Source organism: Pteropus medius, unplaced genomic scaffold, assembly GCF_902729225.1.
Source record: "Pteropus medius unplaced genomic scaffold, Ma_sr-lr_union100, whole genome shotgun sequence".
Taxonomy (NCBI): domain Eukaryota; kingdom Metazoa; phylum Chordata; class Mammalia; order Chiroptera; family Pteropodidae; genus Pteropus; species Pteropus medius.
This window is the reverse complement of record NW_024344378.1, coordinates 24,015,060-24,040,038: the sequence shown is the minus strand read 5'-3', so window position 1 is coordinate 24,040,038 and position 24,979 is coordinate 24,015,060. Positions and strand designations below refer to the sequence as shown.

General features: G+C 36.4%; 1 protein-coding gene across 2 annotated transcripts; it reads right to left on the bottom strand.

Annotated features, from left to right (window-relative positions):
- TCTN3 (tectonic family member 3) lies at nucleotides 1-22,435 on the bottom strand. 2 transcript variants are annotated; one of them, XM_039871666.1, is made up of 14 exons: nucleotides 22,073-22,435; nucleotides 21,780-21,903; nucleotides 21,340-21,458; nucleotides 18,141-18,268; nucleotides 17,802-17,910; nucleotides 17,598-17,713; nucleotides 17,108-17,143; nucleotides 16,465-16,545; nucleotides 15,281-15,406; nucleotides 14,144-14,251; nucleotides 13,630-13,724; nucleotides 13,251-13,404; nucleotides 10,354-10,491; nucleotides 1-1,817 (listed from the first exon to the last, which is right to left on the bottom strand). In XM_039871666.1, exons 1-14 carry the CDS (start codon nucleotides 22,323-22,325, stop codon nucleotides 1,581-1,583), a joined length of 1,824 nt encoding a protein of 607 aa, XP_039727600.1. In that variant the 5' UTR covers nucleotides 22,326-22,435; the 3' UTR covers nucleotides 1-1,580. The 2 variants fall into 2 exon arrangements, with proteins under 2 accessions (XP_039727600.1, XP_039727601.1); XM_039871667.1 differs by having other exon boundaries at nucleotides 22,009-22,151.
- Nucleotides 22,436-24,979: the final 2,544 nt, after the last annotated feature.

Below are 24,979 nucleotides of genomic sequence, written 5' to 3'. Positions count from 1 at the left end.
TACTTCGGTAGTCCTTTAATAAGTTAAACATAGAGTTACCATATTGCCCAGCAATCCCGCTCCTAGCACAAAACTTGTACACAAATGTTCATAGCAGCATTATTCATAATTGCCAAAAGAATAGGAGCAATTCAAATGTCAATCAACTTATGAATGGATAAATAAAATGTTATATTCATACAATGAAATATTATTCAGCCATAAAAAGGAATGAAGTACTGGTACATGATACAACATGGATGAACCAGATGAACCTTGAAAACATTAAGTGAAAGAAGCCGTACACAAAAGGCTACATACATGTTGTATGATTCCATTTACATGACATGTTCAAAGTAGGCTAATCTATAGAGACAGAAAGTACTTTGATGGCCGCTACAACCTAGTGAGGAAGGGACAATGGGAAGTGACTGCTCATCAGTTTGAAGTTTCTTTTTTTTCCTGTTATTAAACATTTTTATTAATTATAAGATGAACCCATTTATTATGTGGTTTTTCTTTGTCATATTTTTTACCTTTAGAAATATTTTTGATATTTTGTTTTGTCTGTTGTTTAATACACACACAGTAATTTATAGGAACAAATTCTATTTGTTCCTATAAATTAAAGCCTATATGTTAAAGCCTATATGAGGGCTCAAGAGAAACTTCTGCCCCTCCTAGAACTTGAATTAGGGACCTTTCCCATAACAAGAGATTATCAGAGATAACCTCTTTTGACATCTATAAGGCAGGAAAAACTATTTACTAAACATCTGTTCTTATCCTCCTGCCATGACCCTTTGAAGACCCCAAGATGTCTTATTTCATCCCTAGCTAAGAGTGTCTTATATACTCATTCTGTCTCTGACTCTTCCATGTATGCAGGGTTCCCATATATATGTATGCGTTACATTTGATATGCTCTCCTGCCAATCCATCCCATGTCTACTTGACTATCAGACCAGCCAAAAGAACTCTGAGGGTAGAAAAGTTTGTTCCTCCCCACAGTTGGTGCTGAGCAGGACAAACTTACTTGCTGGAATACTGCACTTCCCCACGTGGCTGCTGCAGATGAGATGATCTTGGGGTACCCAACACAGGCAGGGAGAGGGTAAGGGTTCTTACCATGTCAGCATACCCCCAGATCTGTCTGCAGAATCATGGGGTTTCTTTTTAGGGTAATAAAAGCACTCTGAAATTAGTAAGTCCAGAGGGTAGCTATTCCCAAGTTCACCTGGGGGACAGTAGAAACATGTTCCCTTTGATGTTGGGCCAAAGTGTGCCTGTGGGCAGATAGATGAAGATTTTGCAAACCTTTAGCAGGCATAACACAACCCGAAGGGCTGGAGGAAGGGCTCTTTGTGTTCTTGCCTGCTTGAGAAGTATAGAACCTAATGTGTTCTTAGTGTTCCGCAGGTTACTAAGCAGAGAGCGAGGATAAGATACTTTTATTGCTGTTCTGAAATCCCTTCTCTCATGTACAGATTCCTTCAGTTAGGTTCTCTATTATCCTAAATGCTTTACAGTCATTAGCCAACATAAGTAGGCTGCTGTAAGACTTCCCATAGGGAACACTGAAATCTGATTCTTATCCTTTTTCACTTAGACTCTAGGCCAAGAAGTCCAAGTAGTAAGATACACAGGATAAGGATGGGGGAAACTGAGCCTTTTTGAGAGTCTACTCCTTTGCTGAATGCCACTTTGAAAGGAAAGAAGAAGTCGAATGGCAATTTCCAGTCCATTCGAGGTTGGCCCCGTGGAGGCTCTGGCTTCTGGGTAATGTCCACGAAGGTCACAATAGTTGTCAAAGATACTTCTGTTACTTGTTGGGAATCCTGCAGGAAAAAAAGTCCATGACAAGTCAGCAAATAGCCCTCACTTTCCCCAATGAAAGACCAAAACCAAATTGCTCTAAGCAAGACATACCATTTTCTCATATTGGTCCTATGTAGTTCTCTTTCTATGAGACACAGGAAATGAATTTCTTAGCAACAGTCCATGACACCCGAACTATGGACAATTATACCTACCTGAAGACTGACTGGCTTCCCCCGACTAGGGAGCTGCCTTATATCAGAGAGGCCAGAAGGCAGAACTGCTGCTATTCCATGCTTAGCAGCTCTACCTTATCAGGTCCCAGAAGGCTCCAGTCTCTGAAACAGTACACATGTACTAGTGGAAGTAGTAGAAATTTGAAGTAGAAAGAAATTTGAAACTTCATAGAAAATGCAAAGAACTCAGTAATGTAGTTTAAAAAAAAAAAAAATCAGATTTACATATTTTCAGTTAGAAAGGATTCTCCCAACCACCCATCAATTCAAGTCAAATACAACAGATGATCCCAGGAGGAGAAACCCTGTCAAGCTGACTCAAATATCTGATCTAATGGACATAGCTTTTGGTAGATATGGTTGCAGTCTGGTGACTGGAATCATGTTTATCTAAAATGAATTCCCTTTGTTCTAATGTGCTCAACAAGCAAACTTCTGATTATAATTTGACAGTAAATAACTATCTTCTTAAACCAGAAATGAATATTTTCTCCATTTACCTACCTTCACTCTGATTATTTGCTGTGGTTTTTAGCAATAGCGAATACCAACCAGACACTGGGAACACAATTTTCCCCAAAATAATCCTTCTAGGAACTTTTTAAAAATGGGTGTGGGGCCACTGCTATGATAATCTTACATGTCATACTAACTCTTTGGATTCTGTTTTGTAAACAGTGAAGCCTGTGAGGGACTTGGCTTAAGAACTAATGTAACTTCTGAGGCACTGTAAAAGCTACATACGTTGCAAGGACAGCCAGCTTAGGCTGAAGCTGCCAAGGGAATCCTGATTCCAGCAATCAAGCAACAACCCCTTCTCCACCTCAAGAAGAGATTGTACAATTCAAACCAGAGAATTTTTGTATTTAGAGATGCTGGGTATAGAAAAGGGTGGAGTGAGGTATAGAACAAAAAATAGGGCAATTACCAAGTATAATGAACTCCCTTTCCCCATCTAGCACCAAGATACTGACAGATGGTCTTTTACCCATACCCTTCAGTTAGAAGGGTCTTTTCTGAAGAAAATTCAGTTTCAGCAAAAAGACACAAAGATACATCTGGCAGTTCCACAATCCCAAAATCAACTGTATCTAACTGCCCTATAGTAAAGGCTGCAAGTCAGTAAATCTCACTCATGATCACAAAGCTTTTGATCTTAAAAGCTTACTCTTATTTTGGATAGACACCTAGAAATTGCTGGGCATGTGGAATAAGCTCACACATTAGAAAAACTGTACCAAATGGGAAGAATAAATAAACTCAGAGGAAATGGAGACAAGGAAAGATGAAGATAAAAAGTTGTTAATACCTTAGAAGATATATAAGGATGTTAAGAAAAGAAAAAGAATAAGAAAGAACTCTTATATATTAAAAATGTGATAGCCAAAATAAAAAAAAAAATCAGTAAAAAGGTGAAAGACAAATGCGAGGAACTCTTCTAGAAAGAACAAAAAGCTAAAGAAATAATATGAGATAAAAGGAAATAAAATTAGAGAATCAGTCTAGTAACCCTGGAACAGATTAACAGGAGTTCCAAAAAGAGAGATCAGAGAAAATAGTGGGAAAGAAATTATTAAACATGTCATTAATAATAATTTAAAATTATCAGCACTGAGTGTTCAGAGTCAAAAATCCCATGAATTATTTGGTATGATAGATGAAGAAAAAAACCTACCCAAGGCGCAATATTGTGGAAGCGTCGGATTACTAAGAGTAAAAAGATCTTAAAATGGTGTCTGAACACCAGTATTGGAAACTAGAGGACAATGGAAGAATGCTTTCAAAATTATGAGTGAAAATCATTTTTCATCTAAAATTTTATACCTAGCCAAATGATCAACTATGGATGATGACGATGATGGTGGTAGGGGTGGTGGTGATGGCTGAATGAAGTTATCTTTAGATGTGTGAACTAAAGAAAAAAATGCCTTTTCTCAAAGGGGTAATTAGAATATGAGCTCCACCAAAACAAGAGAGTAAACCAAGAAAAAGGAAATAGTAGTGTCCAGGAAACAGTAAATTTAACACAAGTGAGAAGAAGAATTCCCAAGACGACAATTGTTAAGTCCCATTACGACTGCTAGGCAGTAAACAGTCCATATTACATTGGGTTATGGAGGACTCTGCAGAAAACACATAGGAAAGGTAGAAGTGATAACACTATATGACAAGTTCAGCTGCATTGAGAAATTTTACAGAGTGTGAAAAGTCTTAGCCATTAGCTCAAAGAAAAGTAAAAAAATGAAATAGGAGGCAATTATTAATTTCAGGAAGAATAAAAAGTTTCACAAAGATTTAACTCCTTGGATCAACATACTTACATAATCATAATAGTGAAACACTGAATATTGATTTAATAAAACATTTTGATATAACTACATTGGAAGAGTAGTGAGAGGGTCAGGAGGAGACCAAAAGAGGAAGACAACAGATTATCTTTAAACTCCTGAGTCAAGAGATAACAGAATAAAACATTGCTTAGAAATCAAGATAAATGCCAGAAGAAAGATTAAAAGAGTTTAACAGGTAATTTCTGGAAAGCAGGATGGTGAGGGAGATATGAGACTTTACTTTTTGTTATTAGATCCTCTTTTCTGGCAGTTTTTTGCCTTTAAAAATATATGTCTGTTATTTTGATAAATTAAAATTTACAATTATTAATTCATTTGACAAATCATATCGTTATCTAGCATTAGCCTAATCTTCAGGGGAACTCTGAAATATAAAGTAGTCTTCACAGTCCCAACAACTTGTGTCATCCCAACCCAGTGCAAGGGAGTTGGGCTTTCATATTTCTTCGCCCTTAAGTCAATGGTTAAAGACCGTCTCAGAAATGTTTCTAGGCACTCTATAGGCAAATTGGATTCAAGTTGCTTGAAGATAGCCTTCTAAAACAAACAAAACAAGGGAAGAAAACCTTAGGAATACATGCCAAATTTAAAAAAAGAAGGAGGGTGGTGAGGGGAACTGGGGATAAAAAAATATAAGGGTCACTGTGAAAAGCAAAATTATATTTGTTAGTCAATAGGGTATCACATGAGATATAAAAGAACTGAACGAAATTCCAGAACTAAAAACGTACCCATCGTCCTTTACTCATTTTCTCTCAACCTCCATATCCAACCTCCAATCCAAGTCCTACATGTGACACCCTTAAATTTTCTCAACAATCTACTTCCTGCAGCTATCACAGCTCCGTACCTGAGCCCAGGTTATCAGCGTCTCCTGGTGAATTTCTGTAACAGTGTTCAAAGCTTCACTTCAGTATTGCCCCACACCTTCCATAAGAACAGGGACAAAGTCTATCTCATTTACCATGCTATGCCTAGCACTAGGCATGGTACATGGCAAAGTAAGCACTTGATAAAGATTTCATTTTTGACAAATGAATAGAGGTATTTTTGGAAACAGGGAACTAATATAAAGTAACAAGAGATAATAGGTCACGAGGTAGAAAGTATGCCATAGCTATTTAAGAGCCGGCAATTATAGATCACTTTGACCCCTTATCCTTCACACTACAATGTCATTAGGATCCCTAAAGGTTGTACGTCATTCATAGACTTATGTATTTATTAACTAACATGTCAGATGACATGCTTATTCTTCATATATTAAAAATATTGCCTCTAAAATTGTGTGTAGGCTTAGAACAAATGCAGTCTAGTAGATAACACCAACTAAATTAAAAAGAACTTTGAATGCACTTGCCAGGTCACTGGATAATAATGATTGTTATTGACCCATTTTAGAATCTGCTTTAGTACCACATAAAGAACAAGCTTTCGGAGTTCAGTTCAGTGTGTTATATTTGAATTCTAAAGTCTAAATTTTTTTCCATTTGCATTTTAAAAGTTATGTATAAACAAAATGAGAGAATTCACTGTTTAGCATGTGCAGCAAGAACACTGAAAAAAAAAAAACAAAAAAAAACAACCCCAACAACCTCCCTCAAAGTCCAGTCATCTCATCTCTTTTATCGAGTCAACAAAAGGCATATAGCCAAGTCAGCTCATTTGTTTTACTAGGGATCCAGTTGTTATACATGGTTGATTTAATTTACTTCTACTTTAAACTATTTTATGATGTTTACTTCAGAAATCACCACCAACAACACTATTTTAACATTTTGTGAGGTTTAGGAGATATATATATATATATACCACTACTAAAAATAAATATATATATATTTTGGCTTCAGTTTACATGCAGCAAAATCCATTGTCTCAAAATAAGATTTACTTTGTAACAACATGAAAAGTTTAGATTGGTTTTGTTTGGCTTTGGTAATAAGAAGTATACTCTGTAATTACTACTTTACATTTACATAATCTCAGTTTTTAAACTAGTATATGCTAATCTGCATGTCAAATCATTACAAATGAAAACGATCATTATCAGAGAAAAAACTGTGGCTGCCATCTCTTTATCTTTTGTAGCTACATATTTCAGACTCAGGTGTATAACTCATTAATAAGCTGTTAGAATTTTTTATTCTACTACAAGAATTTTGTCAGGTACATGTATTACAAATATTTCTCCCCATTTTTCTTAAATGTCTTTTTATTTCATTTTAACTTTTTTATTGAGGTACTATTTTATATGTGAAGAAAAGTACACATAAATGTTCAGTTCAGTGAGTTTTGCCAGTTGTATATGCTATGTAGCCAACACCCCAAACAAGAACTGGAATATGTCCATCTTCTCAGAAAGTTCTTTTTTGCCTCTTTTCAGTTTATTCCCTGCCCCTTTCTAAGAAGCAACTACTTTCTGACTTTTGTCACTAAAGATTAGTTTTGCCAATTCTTCTGCTGCATACAAGTGGAATCTTACAGTGTTTTCTTCAAGTGATTGGCTTCTTTCACTCAAGATGAATGTTTTTGTGATACATCCATGTTGTTTTGCATACCAGTAATTCATTGTTTTATTGCTGAGTAGTATTCCATTATGTGAATATACCACAATTTGCTCATTCTTTTGATGATGGGTAATTGGGATTTTCCAATTTTGTGTTATCACGAAAAAGGCTGCTGTGAACATTCTGATACAAATCTTGTCTTGGACATATGTTTTCATTTCTTTTGGGTAAATATGTGGGAGTCAAAATTGCTGGGTCATGGGGAAGGTGAATTTATAAAGACCAAGAGGTTATACCATTTTTCATTCCTATTAGCCATGATGAGAATTCCAATTGTTCTATATTCTTGCAACATTCCATGTTATCAATCTTTTTGATTTTAGCTATTCTAGTAAATTCTCTATTGAATATTCTGAGTGCTATCTTGTAGTTTTAATTTTGTATATCCCTAAGGACTAATGATATTGAGTACCTTTTCATGTTTATTGGCCATTTGTCCCTTTTGGTAAAAAATTTGTTCAAATCTTTGCCCGTTTTGTTTTGTTTTTGGTCTTTGAATTTATTTTTAGGCATTCTTTTTATATTCTGGACATAAATTTTGTCAATAATGCATTGAGAAATATTTTTTCTCAAACTGTAGCCTGCCTTTTCATTTTCATGATGATGTCTTTTGATGAGCAGAGATTTAATGATTTTTGTTACCCATCCAAGAAATCTTTGCCTACTTAAAATCTGCAAAGATATTTTCCTATGTTTCTTTTAGAAGCTTTATGACCCTGGATTTAAGGTCTATGTATAGGTCTATGATCCAGGCGTAAGTACTTTTTTGTGTATGGAGTTAGTTGATCTCCCCTCCCCCGCCTCAGTATGTTTATCCATTACTTCCAGTTTTATCTGGCTGTTCGAGCACCTACTGTTTTTTTAAAAAAGTCCTTTTCCCATTGAATTGATTTGACTTGTGGATCTATTTTTTGGACTCTTTATTCTGACTATTTGGTCTATTTGTCCTTACACAAGTACCATACTGTCTAAGGTTTAGAGTAAATCTTGAAATCAGTAGAGGAAGTCTTCCAACTTTGTTGTTCTTTTTCAAAATTGTTTTGGTTGTTCTAATTCCTTTGCATTTTCATGTAAATTTTAGACTCAGCTTGTCAATTTCTACAAAAATGCCCGCTAGGATTTTTTTGTGGATTTGCATTGAATCTATAGATCCATTTGGGGACAGATACTTTAATGCTGAATCTTCTACTTCAAGAACATGGTATATCTCCATTTATTTAGGTCCCCTATAATTTCTCTCAGTAATGTTTTATAGTGAAGTGGTCTTAAGTACTTGTTCCTAAGTATTTCATGTTTTTTTCATGCTAGTGTAAATAAAACTGAATCAATTCATCTTTAAAATAACATCCAATTGTTTTTGGATGTTTTCCTAGTGACTTTAAGGAATTTTACTATAAAAGCAGTAAAATAAATTTGTTAAAGAATATAGATAAGTGAAAATAAGAAACACTATATTTCCATCACTAAGAATACCACTATTAACATCTATGTCTTTATCTAACCACAAAACATCCATATATGAATTACCAAATGCTATGTAGCCAACACTATTTCAGTGTTTTGTAATTTGCTTTTAAAAAAAAATTAACCTAACTATGGGACGTGAACACACAATGTAAATATATATATGCCTTACTGTTAAAATGTTCAGCTGAAACTTACCAGATTTCATTAACCAATGTCAGCATAAAAATTAATTAATTAATTAACTTCTACCTTGTCATGTTAGTAATATATCTTTCTAGCCAAAGTATAGTCCATATTCAAGTTTTCCCAACTATTGCAAAATGCGTTTTACAATTGTTTGTCCAAATCAGAATCCCAATGCAAAAACGTGAACTGCATCTCTTTGTTATATTCATGAGTCTCTTTTAATCTAACACAATCAGATATGGTGATTTCTTTTATGATGGTTAGAATTTATTTAACCATAAAGTACATTGTAAGGGCCCATATAAATGTAATTTTTCCTCAAATAAGTACATTATTTTTAAGGAGAAGTCAGCTTATATCTGGTATTACCACTGATTTTAGGAGAATTATTGATTTAAATAAAATTAAATTGAAAATAATAATCTCTGAAAAATAATTAATGAATTATTTATATATAACATAGTCATATGACTCTTTATAATGGGGACGCAATCTGAGAAATGTGTCATTAGCCCTTTTCCCATTTAGAAAAAAAAGTGCGGCTTACTGCCAGCATTAATTTAACATCACACATAAGAATGCTACATTTTCTTGGATTTGACATTTTTTTCTTTATAGCAATTGAGAATTACTATACTTTGTAAATGGAAATACCACTACTAAAAACTATAAATGCTATAAAACTTATAATATAAATAGAATGATGTCATTTGTTTCCAAAGACTACTGATATACTAGAGCAATGTGAAAATAATAATAAAAGTACATTTCATGGCAAATTTTAACGGTAAGGTTAGGACTGTAGTCGGCAAGTAACCTTGGGGTAAATGCTGCAGCCACGAGTGCTGCTGGTGAGTATTCTGGGGCAGAAGGGGAATGGGTTAAGCTATTTCATTGTTGTGCAAACATCGTAGAGTGTACTTATACAAACCTAGATGGTATAGCCTTCTGTTGCCTATTTAATCATGATTGTGGCAGAGGTTCTTAGCCTGGCTTCAAGAAATCAATAAATCCCTTGAAACTATATAAAGAATGTGTGTCTGTGCATTTTTCTAGTAAAGGAATAGCTTTTAACAGATTCTCAATGGGGGTCCGTAAGATTAAGAACCACAAAAACAAACTGGCAGCTAGCTAGACTGGCAGTTTTTCTAGCACATGCTATTTGATTGAGGTAACACTGACAACTTCCAGTCATAATGAATAAAAGGCATTTATTAAAGAAAACAATACAATTAGCTTTGAAATGTAGTCAGAGATATATTCTCTAAAAGTGTTTTTCATATTGCAAATTGTGACTCCTTAGTGTCTGGCATTTAAAAAATGTTTACAACACACTAAAATTACTTATTTTAATGAAGCGTAATCAACCAAGAATTGATGACTACAAGCTAGTCACAGAAGTAACTTTAACAGCAATCACAAGGCTCAGAGACTTGGATAAGTGCGTGACTATCACATTGAATACACACTGGTATGATAATTTAAACGAATTTAACTTGTACTATATTCTGGATTCAGGAAATTAAAAATAAATAAATAAATAAAATGGGGAAAAAAGGATATAAATTGTATTCACCATGACAACATGCTAATTTCAGTAACCAGGCAGGGAGGATTGACTTGAAAGTTGTATAGCCAAATATTAGCTGGCAGCATAAACTGACTCTCAGAAGTTACAAATGATCTGGTAATCATATGGCTGACAGACAGGTTTGCAAGGGTCAGTGGCCTTTATGAGCCATGACTTACCTGTATAGACTGGCACTGGTATAGGAATCGGGCTCTCGACACATGAGCTTGTGGATTGGACTGGAGGCCTATATACGCCCACAATACCTGAATCTCCAGGGAAACTGGTATGACACAACAGGAAGTACAATGCATAGCCTGCAGAAAGATAAAGAAGCAACTGCTTGAATTGCTGATGGCTGCCATGCATTACGTAGCTACTATTTCTTAAACATTATCTAGTGACAGAGAAGGCGATGTGGCTTAGAGAGAACAAAAAAGTTCACAATAGACCATATTATTGTCCTTGATCTTAGGAAAACCAATATTCTAAAACATGAGCCCATGTACAATAGTAATAAGAAGCGGTGCATAGTCAGTGCTGTGGAATGTCAGAAGAAACAGCCATTTCTGATTGAGGATGGCTTCATTGAACTGGAATGAGTAATATGTGACTAGAAGAAATGGGGATTAAAGGAAAATTCAGGTAGAGAGATGGCATATAAAAAGGTATACAACTAAACTGCACAGGATGATGCCATGGAGGGACATTCATTGATTAAAGTGAATAACAGTTACTGAGTATCTCCTATGTGTCAGGCACGTTCGAGGTGCTTGTCTTGAGCAAACCACTTGACTAAAGCAAAAAACTTGAACACAGGAGCAGTGAAAGGTTCAGGAAGAAGACATTTCGGTGTTAGATTATAAAGTCCAACCAAACAAACTGATTCCAGGATTAATTCCAAGATGCAGGAAGGATTGATAGAAGTGAGGATATCAATCAGGAGGTTACTATAACTTAGCAGATACAAACTATTCTCAAATATTTTTCTAGCTTCATACTTTTTTATAGTAAGGCTTAGACGTAGGCAATAACATGTATAAACTAGGAAAAGGAGCAGACAGACTGTGTTTAATTTATTAAGGAACTCTCAAATTGTTTCCCAAGTGGCTATACCATTTTGCAGTCCCACCAACAACATCTGAGGGTTGCAGTTTCTCCACATCCTTGTCATTAACCAGCCCCTTCCTATATTCAGCCATGTATCACCCAAAACCACACTCTGTCAGTGGCTTTGAGGTTTATAAGAACTCAGTTTGACTTTGGTTGCCTAAGGGCTGGATCATGGGTAAGTATATATGTTTACTTATCACCCCAAATCTCCTTAAAAGGAAAAGTTTACAAAGAATAAAATCATAATGGTGCTGAGAAGGAGAAAAACGGCACTTTAAAAATAATCTCTAAGGTGAAAGGCCTTTCAAAATCGGAACTAAAACGCTAATGTAAAAAAACCTGATAAATTTCACAACATAAAAATCACCTTCTACATAGCAAAAAATACCATAAATAGTCAAAAGACAAATGACAAACTAGGAAAAAATATCTGCAAATCACACCACAGAAAACTAATTTCTCAAACATATAAAGACTTCCTATAAATCATAAGAGCAGTAATTCAATAAAAATGGGCAAGGGTTATAAACAGATCACAGTGAAGAAAATATGAATTGTTCAACTATATGTCAAGATACTCAACCTGACTCATAGAGAAAAATAAAATGTACTGGGATGCTATTTTTCACTTATCAGATGAGAAAAGAAAGATTAAAGAGTTAAAGGCATTATCTCATGCCTTTATCAATAAGATAGTACTGATAAAGGCATGAGATAACAAATAGTCTCATAGATGGATGGTGGGACTGTAAATTGGTACAACCTGTATGGGGAATGAATTGGCAATATTTATTAATATTTTAATGCATATAACTTTGATCTAACAATTCTACTTCTAGGTTTTATCATATAGGTTTACTCTCACATGTATAAAATAGTACCCAAATAAGGCTATAAAATGCCGCATTGTGTATAACAGCAAAAGAATGAAAACAACCTGAATTTCCACCAATACAACTAGTTAAATAAAGTGTGGTTCATCCGTATAATGGAACACTAGGCAAATATACTACGTGAAGAATGGGAAGGCTTATTATGTACCAACATGGAACAAACTCTAAGATCAAGTGAAAAAAAACAAGGTGCAAAACAGTGTTTATATCATTTGGATTAAAAAATGAATATAGGAGTATTTACTTGTGTGAGCACGTATTATCTATGGAAGGAAAGAGACAAACCTTGGTTGCCTCTGTGGAAGGGAAGAGCTGCCTGGGAGAGAGATTTTTATTTTGTGCTTTTTGAACTTCAAGACAAGTATTTCTATTACTCACAAAGTAATTTAAATTTTTAAATAAAAAGAAATAAAATTAAACATAATTAGCTGACTGAAGTGAGGAGGTAGGGGGAAGGCAAAAGAGGAAGAAGACAGAATAGCACAGCAGATTTCCTTGTTTTACTTAGACTGGAATCCAGAGATACACCTGCTAGGCACTGATCTTTTAGGCCACCAGAAAAAGTAAAATCTGAAACAGCTACATGAAGTTACTTCCAGGGCAAGGTGTTGAGGTTTTTACTTTTCATTTCATACCATTCTATATGGTTTGAATTTTAAATCTGTTAATGTATTTTTATTAAATATAAGTGTAAGAATATACATTTTTATAACAGAAAGAGCACAATTTCAATCTCAAAAAATCGGGCTGAACAACATTCCAGAATATAAGAGAATATCTGAAATATATATAAAATATACTTTTTTTTCTTACTATGAGTAAGGTTGATTTTGAATCACAGAACAATCTCTAGATTTTCTACCTTCAAATTTTTTCCCAAGAAAGGAAAATAAGTTAGGTGTAAACCTAACCTGAAATAATAACATCAAATGGGCATGATTTCTTATATTATTCTTCTTCTAACAACCACATCAACTAGAGAAATAGGGCTGGTCTTAATTTTAATATCCATAATTTACAAACAAAAGGGGAAAGTAAGTCTCGGTCAGAACATGTATTTCTTTCCTTACTGAAACACTGCAGTTCTTGCTGAAGATCCTGGTCCACTCTCCCTTCTGGGCTGCGTCAGCATTACCAAAGATGCCAACACGCTCCGGTCTGGGCCTCCCATGAAGAGTCTCATACATTTCCTGCTGCAGGTGGCTGCAGTCTAGCTTTTTCAGCCTGAAATTAAAAACCATGGAGGCTGGAGTCCAATGCTAACATAATAATATAACCATGTTAGTATATTAATCCAAACTTTAGAAATAATACTATAAAAGAAATAATCCTTAGATACAGAAGACTGTCAGAAAACTCTTAGCAATATTAATATTATTTAGATTATAAGACTATTCCTTACCAGCATTCTCTGAACTGATGCGAAATGATGCGAAAGCAAAGAATTACCTGAACTTGCATCCAGACATTGCATTTACTCCAAACTGTACTTTGTGTCGCTTAACAGAGCAAGTTCCATCCCCCCGGCTCTGCAAGAGGGTCATCTGAGGTGGAAAGCGATGGTCAAGGAGATAACAGAAAAAAAAGTAGGCAGATTGGAAAATTTATGCTCTCATTGTTTCCTTAACACTAAATCAATATTATCGTTCAAGTCACGATTTTCTTCCTCTTGTAATTAAAAAAACACAGAAATAATTAGTTTTTTTTTTCCTGAATATGGTTAACCACACATCAGCATATAAATACAAAAGTTATTAAAACAAAAGTTAGTCATGATCCTCACTTCGGCCAATCTAACATTGTTTTAAAGCCTTTGGTCGCATCCGCATTTGAGAACATTGTATTAATGGTTTGGTAAAGGAAGTCCTGGATACCTAAAAAATGGGGGGACCTTAGATTGGAAAATCCAAAAGATCAGCAGCTGTAGTTTTCTCATTAGGCTACAATAGGCCAAAAAGGATACTGTGTGACTTATGTCATCAGTTAGAGACAAGAGTGGCTTCCCAACAATATAGCCAGGATTTCCACTTCTAGGACCCGGAAGAGAAGCAGCTGAGCTCTGTTGAAAAGCCTGCAGAAAGAGTGAAGAAAAGTCACTTATGGAAAAAAAAAGCATGCTCTCCCACCTTCCACTGCTTGGCTTCATATGCGATGCAAGAAGTTGGCTGCACTGAACAGTTGGCTTCCTTCCACAGTGTAGTGTTTTGCAGAAATGTCTGCTCCAATGACTTTTCCTGTTTTTCCCCCTAAAGTATATCCTGAGTGATCTGAATATTGAAATTCACTCTATCAATTCACTACTACTATGTTAATATGCTACTTCTGCCAAGGATTATAACCAAGGATCTATCAATGCTGTTTCTCAAAAATTACTATCAATTTAGGGCTATGTTCAGCCTGGATGAAAATGAAAGGAATTTAAGTAATTCAGAAATATATTTTAATTAACTATAGATGTTCCAGAGATGAACTCTGAGAATCATGAGACTTGGATGATCAGTTGAGGGCAGAGTTGGGAAGAAACTGGACTCTGCTGGGTTCAAAAAGAAGAAAGAAGAAGAAAGCCAAAAGGTAGTGATCAAGGTTAGAAAGTTAGATTAAATGGGAAATGAAGAAAATCATCACATTATATTTTTTACATGTTCGTAAATACACATAGGCAAAAACTCAGGCTCATTATAGCGTGTAAGAACAAATAAAATATAAAGAGTAATATAAAGAGTAAAAGTAAAAAAAAAAAAAAAAACCTGACTGAATGCCCGGGAATATGAGAAAAGCTAGTTAAAGCATTTCTGTGCGATGCTGGCTGAATATACAACTCAAAATGACTATTTAATACAAGAGTTTGGACTTGACATTGAAGTCCTGCTTTGCTGGGGGCCAGATAGAGAATGAGAGAAAATGTTAATGAATAAACATTACTGAATCCCTATTACTTATGGCTAAATTATGAGATATTAAATGTTGAGGCCTTCCTCACCTGACAGCCTGAACTAGGCCTTCGAATTCTTATTCTATTTCACATGTGTTACAGAAGCAGAGTAACTATTTCTAACCCAATACGTCTTCCCCTCTTAATCCCCCATAGAAGTGCCCTAACCCTGAAGCGAATGATGAACTGCTGCTGTAAGGAAGTGCCTGGCTCGACGGTCAGGTTGGTTTGTCCAAAACTGACAAAGACTTTCTGGATTCCAAAAGTCCCATTGGTCTCTATCTCATAGATGACCTGAAATACAAAAGTAGAATCAATTAATAAAAATTATTTAGCAGGCCAATTATGTTTAAGACAGATGATTTTCTGTCTGTAAGAGTTTTATTATAACTGAATGAGGGTACGACATGGTGACTATGGTTAACAATACTGTATATTTGAAAGTTGCTAAAAGTAGATATTGAAAACTCTCATTGCAAGAAAAAAATATTACTGTGTGGTGATGGATGTGAACTAAACTTCCTGTGGTAATCATTTCACAACATATTTGTATTTCAAATCATTGTACTATACATCTAAAACTAATACATCCTATAGCAATTATATCTCAATAAAAAATAACTGGAGAGAGAATAAATAAGTAATCTTAAAAAACGCCACAGATAAATACCATGAAAAGATAAAGTTGACTTCATATTATATCTATACATGAAAAAAGAGACTGGACAGAGCTCTTTTAAAGAGTTAATGGGAGAGCTGAGTTTATGGTAAAAACTGAAAGAGAAGAAAAATAAGTTTTGATTGTGTGCAGAGGAAGGCAAGTAGCACACGCAGAGGTGAGCATGGAATGGAAACCTGGTTTACTTGGCTCTCCCCATGTCTGAGGAGGAATAAAGATAGTAACTGGAGATGGAAGTTATAAGCAATTGAAGGTAACCTTTGATTTCTGAGCACAGTCTTTAAAATTATGCTTTAAGATAATTCTTAGTTCTGTAGGTTGATTAGAAGAGAGAGAAGAGGAGCAGAATTGATTAGTCTATTTCAGATTTTCAGATGATACTGGCTTTGTCAACAGAAGAAAATGTGGTCAGTAAGAACCATGATAGACTGAATATGGACAAAGAAAGAGGAGTCAGAAATAATCTTAATGTTCTTAATGCGCATGAAATACTGGAGGACGATGCCAAAACACAGCAGGGAGGAAGGGGATGGGCTCCATTCTTGACATGTTAAGTTTCCGGTAACGCACAAAAAATTCATGTGGGGTTGGTCTGGTATTTAATGAAAGATGAGGCACCTCAGTGATGTTGATCAACATACATCGGTCCAGAACCTGAGGTCAGCATCCCTACCTGGGAAACAACATTCTGACACGTGTTTCCAGCCAACAGAGGAGAACGAGCTTCTGAGACAAGTGTTACAGGAACCTGGAACTATCAAGGGAAAGAAGCGAATCAACTAAAATGGAAAGCAGCATTTTCTCTTCCAGCTACATGTCATGCTGAAATAAGCATTTTTCATTTTTAACCATCGCCTGTCTTTATCCTTCCATTGCCAGCCTACAACTTAAGTTCAAGTTATTCTAAATCAGCACTTCTCAAAACATATTTCTCAGAACATTAATTCTATTAGATACAAAATAAAGGTGCCATGGTCAAATAAGTTTTAGAAATACTATGTTCGATACCGGCCTCTTAAAGATTAACAAGGCCCTCGAGCATATTAAAGATTCTAAGAAGTCCACCCTAAGTATAGTGTTTAACTTTAAGTTTAACCCAATGTTTCCTAAACTTATCAAACCTTTCAAATTCTTATTTCATATATTTATTAATCATATAGAACATTAAACATATGGAAAACATTGTTTCAGCTTCACGCTTTGTTTGATATAGCATACACATATTTTCTTTTGCTATGATGATCTAAACTAAAATTGCCTTAGATGCAAAGGGACCAAATATTCTCTTTATTTTTTCCCAATAAATAGCATCATACCTTCATATTCTGTGGATCAGTCATACCTATTGGAATCTAGAATAAAAGAAAAACAAGAAAATGGCTATGCATATGCCTTAGATTTGGGGGGTAAAAAAAATCAACATATTAGAATGATTTGCTTCCTTTCTTCTACCTGACTCTTCTTTATACTAAAATGCCAGGAGTAGAGCTGAGGGGAGGTTGGATAAACTGTGATGCCCACCTACGCTGAGCTAGACCTCTACTGAATGGCAAAAAAGTAGTTTTGGTGAAATAGTGAGATGTCACCGCTTCCATCCTCCCAAGCAATCCGATTAGCCAGGAGGGTGAGAATCTCTTACTGTGGCTCTATAGCCCTAATTCTTTCATCTTTTTCAGATGATAGAGTCTTTTATGTAGCTCTCAGGCATTCTGAATTCCAATCAGCACTTTTCCCACAACCCAACAGTGGGAAGCTTGTTGACTTTAAAACGACAGTGGTGACAATGGGGAGAGAAGTGATACCCACTTTCAAGACTGTGAAATTATAGTAAGAGGCAGCATTGAGGGCTGGATCTGAGGTGCAACTATCTGCCAGGTTCTTGAAGAAACGAGCACAGGTTGTACTTTTACTCTCCAAGAAACCTTAGAACACAAAGAATTAAGGAGGTGGTAAATGAGAAAGTCTATTTTAAATTGAACAAAAAAGTTGGCACTTTTGCTCTGGACTCACCTGCAGGATTGCTTTCAGCACAGAGTCCCCAGGCTCCAATTCCTGCAGGCTGCTTCAGCAAGCTTATTACAGACCACTGGGGGAAGTAAGTCAAAATGGGGTCCCCAGCCTGAATAAAGTAGAGCAGAAATTTATTCAGTGAGATTGAACTGAAGTCCATAATAAAAAAGTAGAAACAAAAATGGACTCAACAGCTTGTTAATGTAGACCATACTGCCCTCCAAAAGAGCTGACAAAGGTTTACCTAATTGCAGCAGGGTACCTCAAAGATACCCTGTCAGTTGTCGGCTATGAGGGAAAAATCGAAGCGAACAATCCCATCCCCTTCCCCAGGCTCACCCTGTAAAAAGGTGATGGCGACTGGGTTTGGAATGTTGAAGTAAATGATCTGCCTCCAAACTCTGTAGCCAGGGCCTGGAAGTTGGTTGCGTTGACCTTTTGGAGCTCCTGGAAATAGTTTAATTTTGCTAAAATGTTTTTTAAAAAGAAAAGGGGTTTAGATAACAGAAAAATTCATTTTTTAATATTTGCACACCAAGTAACTAATTTCTAAAGATATTTTTTTGAGGTGTAATATATACACGTTAAGGTTATGTATACAAATGCACTAATCTTAAACACAAACTCAAAAGAATTTTTACGAATTTATATACTTTTATTAGAACATTTTCCCAGAAGGTTCTCAACCAATATTCCATCTTCGGAGATAACAATTCTGATTTTTATCACCTTCTAATTTATATGTAATCTGTTAAATGAATTATTGTTTTATGATTAAGAGCTAAGAATATGGCCAATGAATGCCAGTCAGTTCCAAGTCTCTGATGCCATGAATGTGTGTGATTAGCAATTTGTGATGAAAATAGGAGGCTCAATGATGCTGACGTTTGCCTCACACCAAACGAGTCTCTAGTACAACAAAATGGTACTGTTTCCATAGGAACATGGTGAAGTTGGAGACAATATTTGATTTGTCTCGTCCAAATCTTCCTGTTTTCCCTAAAGTTCAGCTAACCAGTCCTAATGTTTCCATCTCTCAAGTACATGGATTTGTCATGTTTTATTCTTTTCGCCTTACAATTTCTACATTCAAAATTTCAGACACTTTACAGGAGTACTTTCTGTAACAATTCTATAATTTATATTACAGCAATGTGTAAAGCTACCCAACCTCCTGCAGCCCTCTCCCTATGGCACTTCAGAACCAAGAGATAGATGTAAGAAAAGACCTCTGGCATTGTCCACTGACCAGAGGGTGGCTGGTGATGGACAATATGCTGCTTCACCACCCAAGTCTTCTGCTAACTTGAAAAAGAAACATAGCAGAAACATGCCTCATGTGAATTCCTTTAATTCTGCATATACTTATGGTCATTTGAACAGATTCAAAAAGGTATCAAGACCTGAAAGCTAATGAGGATTCTACATTACAAAAGCTTGACCTTTATTTTCTGTAATCACAAAGTCTTAACTATTTGACTTTTCAGCTTTCTGACAGAGTATGAAATAAACACAACTGTAAATTCTGGGGACTTACAGACTCCTTACTCACTCTGTATCTCCTATATCTTTGCTACTCAAAGTGTGGTGCACAGACAAGCAGCTCCAGCATCGCCTGGGAGCTTGTCAGAAATTCAGAATCTTAAGCCACTCCCCAGACATAATAAGTCAGAATTTGAATGTTAACAAATTCTCCAGGTGAAATGCAAGCATTTCGGAGTTTTAAAAGCATTGCTCTGGAACAGGCAATGCTGATGCTGCTGGTTTGCAGACCAGCTTCTGCCTCTGATCTGAATCTTCAGACTTTAAAGCTTCCAGGAGATATTTAACATTTCCTTCAGAATTCAGACCTTGAAAACCACATGGAAGAAATACTTACCTCATATAAAATGCAGTTATTTGTATCCTTATAAATGAAAGAAAAGTTAAACTTAAGCTAAGAAAGAAGATAAGCTGATATGGTAAATATCTATCCGGTAATTTTTTCATGGCTTAAAAGAATCAGAGAAAGTTTACATTTTGTCTCTCACTTTAGCGCAGGGATACCGCTGGTAAGCAGCAATAATGCAAATAAGGAACATAAGCTAAGGATAACAAGTAGAGTTTTTGTCTAAAACTCTAAAAGTTTTGCCTAAAAATTTCTACCATCATACATAGTATGCATCACACCTAACAGAACTTAAGGGTATTTCAGATGTGGACGAAAGCCTAGAGACCACCTGGCCCAATCCCATTAGAATATTTGGATCCTGAGAGGTAAATGAGTTCCAAAAAGCCACATCGCCATCTGGCAGAGCCAGGAGTAGATCACAGATTTCCTGATTCCTGGTCTCCTTTTCCTCACTCTTTGACTGAGAACGTCTGTTACTCGTGATCACTATCAGCAAATATTAAGCACCATGGGCAAACAGAGTATTTGGTCCATCTTCTCTAGTTGCTGGTAATTTACCTCGGGAGACACAATGTTCATATAAACCAATAACAATCCGAAGTATCCTATAGTTTCCAAGGGAGTGACTCTCAGATGTTCGGGAAACAAAGTTCAGAACCAGTGGTCCAGAAGCAGTGGCAGGGTGGACTGGGAGGCAGGAGGGGAGATCAAAAGCAGGGAGGACCAGCTGGACACCACTGCAATAGCTCTAGAGCATAATAAAGCTGGAACTAGAAGGCAGTGGGAGATTAGGAAAGGATGGGGCAGCACAGACTTATTATAAGTCCCCTTAAACCAGGAATTGGTTGATTACTGAAACAAATATAGTTTTGCTACTTCTTTTCTAACTAACAGATGAAATCAGAATGGGTTAACTTTCAGGGACATTTAAGTCTGTGTGAGAACATTATTTTGATTCTTAGACATTAAAAAGAGACATATTAACTTCTAAAGATATGAAGTTAATATGTCTAAGTCTATTTACAAACCTTAATAATAACCACCACCTCTCATCATCATTGCCCTCTATAGTTACAGAGGACTTTCACATCCAGGGCTAGCATTATTTCTCATTTTGCAGCAGAAGAAATGAGACTGGAAATGCTAAGGGATTTGCCCAAGTTTTGTGCAGCTGGTAAGTTAATGGCAAGGCTGAAATCTGAGTGTAATGCTGTTTTTCCTATAGTGCTGACTCATAAAATAAAAACAAGGTTGGTGCGGACTAACTTCTCAAAAACATTCAAGTATTATTTGATGCCTCCTGTGTATCAGGTACTGGGGATTCCGTGAGTCGCTTCATGGAGATTGTAGCAAGTGGGAGAATAGAGTCTATCTGTAATAATCTGGGCTAATAGGTATGATTGAAATTAAATTTCTATATAGGTTTTCTGACCCATAGCCAATAGAGGATAAGAAACTGCAAATGTTCACTAGTAAGAAAAAGAGGGGGCAGGTGGACAGGCAAAAGAAGAGGGAGAATGATAGAAATTCAAAGGACCAAAAAAAAAAAAAAATTAAAAAAACAAAGAAACGGAAAAAAAGGACAGAGACAAAGCCAATTTTCAATAAACGTTAGGCAATAAGAACAGCCAACATATTTCTACTCACAGTTGTTCACATGGACACAAAACTGCCTAACTCCATTTGAATCCATGAGAACTCTTGAAGGGAATGGGGAATTACTCCTGAAGATAAGAGAGTTGTCCACACACACCCAACTTGAAGACCTGTGAAGAAACATAATGAAAAATAGATACATTTAGGAACACAGGGTTAGGTGGAAAGAAGGGTTCCCCCAGGGGTGTCAGATGCCAAAGAGAGGACTCCTTGGGCAGCCGCGGGACGACATGAAGGTCCTATTCTATTGGATAGCCCTGCTCTAGAGAATCCAAAGAGGAACGTCACTACTGGGAAAAACCAAGATAATTCCACTTACAGGAGTGGAAGTGGGGGAGGAGAGTAGGAAGGCTAACTCTGTCTTCTTTCAAATATTACTTATTCTAGGGCCCCAATTCCCTTTAGGATTCAACCTGCTTAACACTGCTCACCTCACGCTGCCTGGAAGGCAGAAGGAGAACACTGTCCTCGGATGGAGAAGATAGCAGTCCTTGTCGCAGCAGCAATTTATATCACAGGCACCAGGAGTCAAGTCACAGACACAGATCGGTAAGACTGTGAAGATATAGCATAAAGCAGAGCGAAAGGGGTAAGGACCCCCTACCCCCACCCAACTGTTCCAAGAGCGAATTCCCCTCTTCTGACAGCCCCACTCCTTACTTTGTGGCAATTCACTTTGTTCACAGAATTTTAAGTCAGTTTCCATCCCCACATTTCCCCTCACCTGGGAATAGGTCTACGGTCCTATTCCCAGGTGCCGAAGAGGTCAGAACAGTAGGGCCCACTGTGGAGCTCCCAAGTGTAGCCCAGGGGGTTTCAGTCCCCTTCGAGGGCTGAGGGGTCACGCCCTGCGACCCTGGGCCAAGGTCCGAAGGGGTGGGCACTGCCTCTGCCGGGGAGGAAGAGGGCTGAGGACGGACGTCCTTGGGGACCATCAGGAAGAACACCTGCAGTAGCACTAGCGGATAAGTGCACATGGAGCAGTCGAGACCCCCAAGAGTTTTAGAAGGGTTTCCGAGGTCGCCAGACCCGTCGCTAGAGGATTAGAGGGCGTGGGTGTGGGAAGAGTCGCACAGCATCTGATGTCATCCGTGTGATTTGCTCATTGGCTCATGACGATAGCTGAGAGCTCTTCAGCCAATAGAAAGCGGTGTTGTTACAGCCCTTTCAGCAACGTTTAGTCTGCGCCCCCCTCCTTAGGCCGGGGGAGACACTGCTTCCGTCGCTTGGCAACCGCCAAACTGGCTTGGCGCTCTTGCCCCTTCTCTCCGCTGGATGGCAGAAGAAGTTCAGCGGGAGGACCAGTGCAGTTGGGTGTCCACAGATTTCGCGACCCAGAGAACTGAGACCTTCCTTTGATGGAGGGAAACCCCAGAGGCTGGAACTAGAATTGCATATATTATCCGGCTTTCTAAGCAAGGATGATTATCTCAAGGAGGAAAATATACTGAAGGTTTCATACCTTAAAAAAAGGTCTCATCTAAATATTGTGTTTTGGTGGGAAACATTAGAAGGATTCAATTCCTTAAATTTTATCATTGAGAATTACAAAAAAAAAAAATTAAACCTCCATGGATGCATGGAATCATTAAATGTGGACTGCATATAGAGCCAGAGGGAAGAGTAGGGGTGTCTTTCGTAAACTATATAAATGTCTAACCAATATACTGTATACTTGAAACTAGTAAAAAAAATAAAATTTTTAAAAATGTGGACTACATATTTGTTACAAGAAAAAGCGAGAGAAGGGGGTTGAGAAATGGAGTAGGGGAAAATGTGAGAAGCTAATGAGTCGAAAAGGAGAGACAGATTTTTCTACGTGAAGAGAAAATAGAACACAAGAAGGGAATAGCCAAGGGATGGAGAAGAAAACTTATTTTTTTGCTATTATACATTGTCACTTTTTGTAGCCCTCTTTAGGAAGTTTTGGGTTTTCCCAGGAGTGGCCTCTTCTGGGTCTCTAGAGCAGCACTGTTCATCACGCCTTTCGCAGTAATAGAAATGTTCTGTAGCTGCTCCGTTCAATACAGCAGCCACAGGCTACGTGTGGTTACTGTGCACTCAAAGTGTGGCTAAGGTGGCTGAAGAGCTGAATTTAAAATTTTTAATATTAATTCAAAGTTAAATAACTACATGTGACTGGTAGCTACCATGTTGGATAGTAAAACTCTGTGTCATCAAAATCTTGGCTCCTCCTAGGCCCAGTGTTTTCCTCAGTCTACACAGTTCTTAAATAGGGATTATTTCAGTTGCTTGGTTTGCCAATGTAAATGAAGACCTGTTAAAGAGTTATCTGAAGTCTAGTACACTCTCCTAAAATCTAGCTAATACCTCCTTTTAGGTAAATAAATTTTAAGACCCCAGATCTTATTTACATTCTCTGACAAAATATTGATATTTTACTGTTTTGAAGTCTGTAGATAACTGTATCTTTGTGTTATAAATGTTCTCAAACATATTTTCAAATGATTTTGTGGTGAACTGCTATAAGAGATGTCTATATTTATGTTTGAGCATAAAACATTTATCTACTTTGTTAATTTCTGTAGGAAAAGAACAAGTTTAGATTGTTTAAATTCTATGTATTTGTTGGAATATGAGCTCCACAAAAAAGGGGTTTTTGTTTTGTTCACCGATGTATCCCATGCCTAGAACAGTGCCTAGGATATGTTAGATGTGCATTCAATATTTTATAAAATATTGTTTTGTTGAACTCTTTAGATTTAACTCTTATGGGTATTTAGAGTTTATATTATTTCAGGATTTCATTTCTTTATATAAAATTTCCAGTGTACAATCCATCGGAGACTATTTTAGATTTCAAAGTTTGGAATTTACACTGCAATTATCAATGGTAAATCAGTAATAAATTATTCCTGAACTTATTAGTGTTGGAAAAAGAATATGTCAAATGAAGTAATTTCAGGGTTGAGTGTAGAGAAATTACATTTCAGAATCTTTGAGTTGCTTTTTCTTATTTTTGAATTTTAGCACTTTAAAATTTTTTAGACTATTTACTTTTTTGCTTTTTGTTATAGTTCAGCAAAAATATTTGTATTATTGCTGTTATATATTTATAGTTCTGTAGTCAGAACTCTCAATCTATTTGAGATCTAATATTAAAAACTGAAAGAATTTTGAGGAAAGAGAATGAAATTTATTTATGTTTTATGCAGATGCCAATTTTAACACGGAAACCAAGTCTTCAATTCAAATAGCTTAAAATGACATCAACCTCAGAAGCAGAGATTTCCAAATTAGATCATATGATAGTAGCAGCTGTCTGTTTGGTACTAAAGAGTCCAATGTGTGCTTAGAGATTTAGTCAAGAGATTGAATCAATGTGGCAGACAGAGAACAAGTTCTAGCCTCTCCTGACTCTTCACCTCTTTCTAAAATCTTCAAAAAAATTACAAGAAAGTTAAATGGATGCACAAGCTCATATGCATCCATGCACATATCTTGATATTGATAAATATGAAAGGGTGCTATTGATGGACAAAACATTATGAGAGTCCTTGAAATACAAAAGAAAAATGGGATGGTATTGAAGGTGGAAAAATAAAAGTTGCATAAAAGAGTCTTAATACAGAAGTGGGAGTGATTCTTGGGCGTGTTCTAAATACACAGA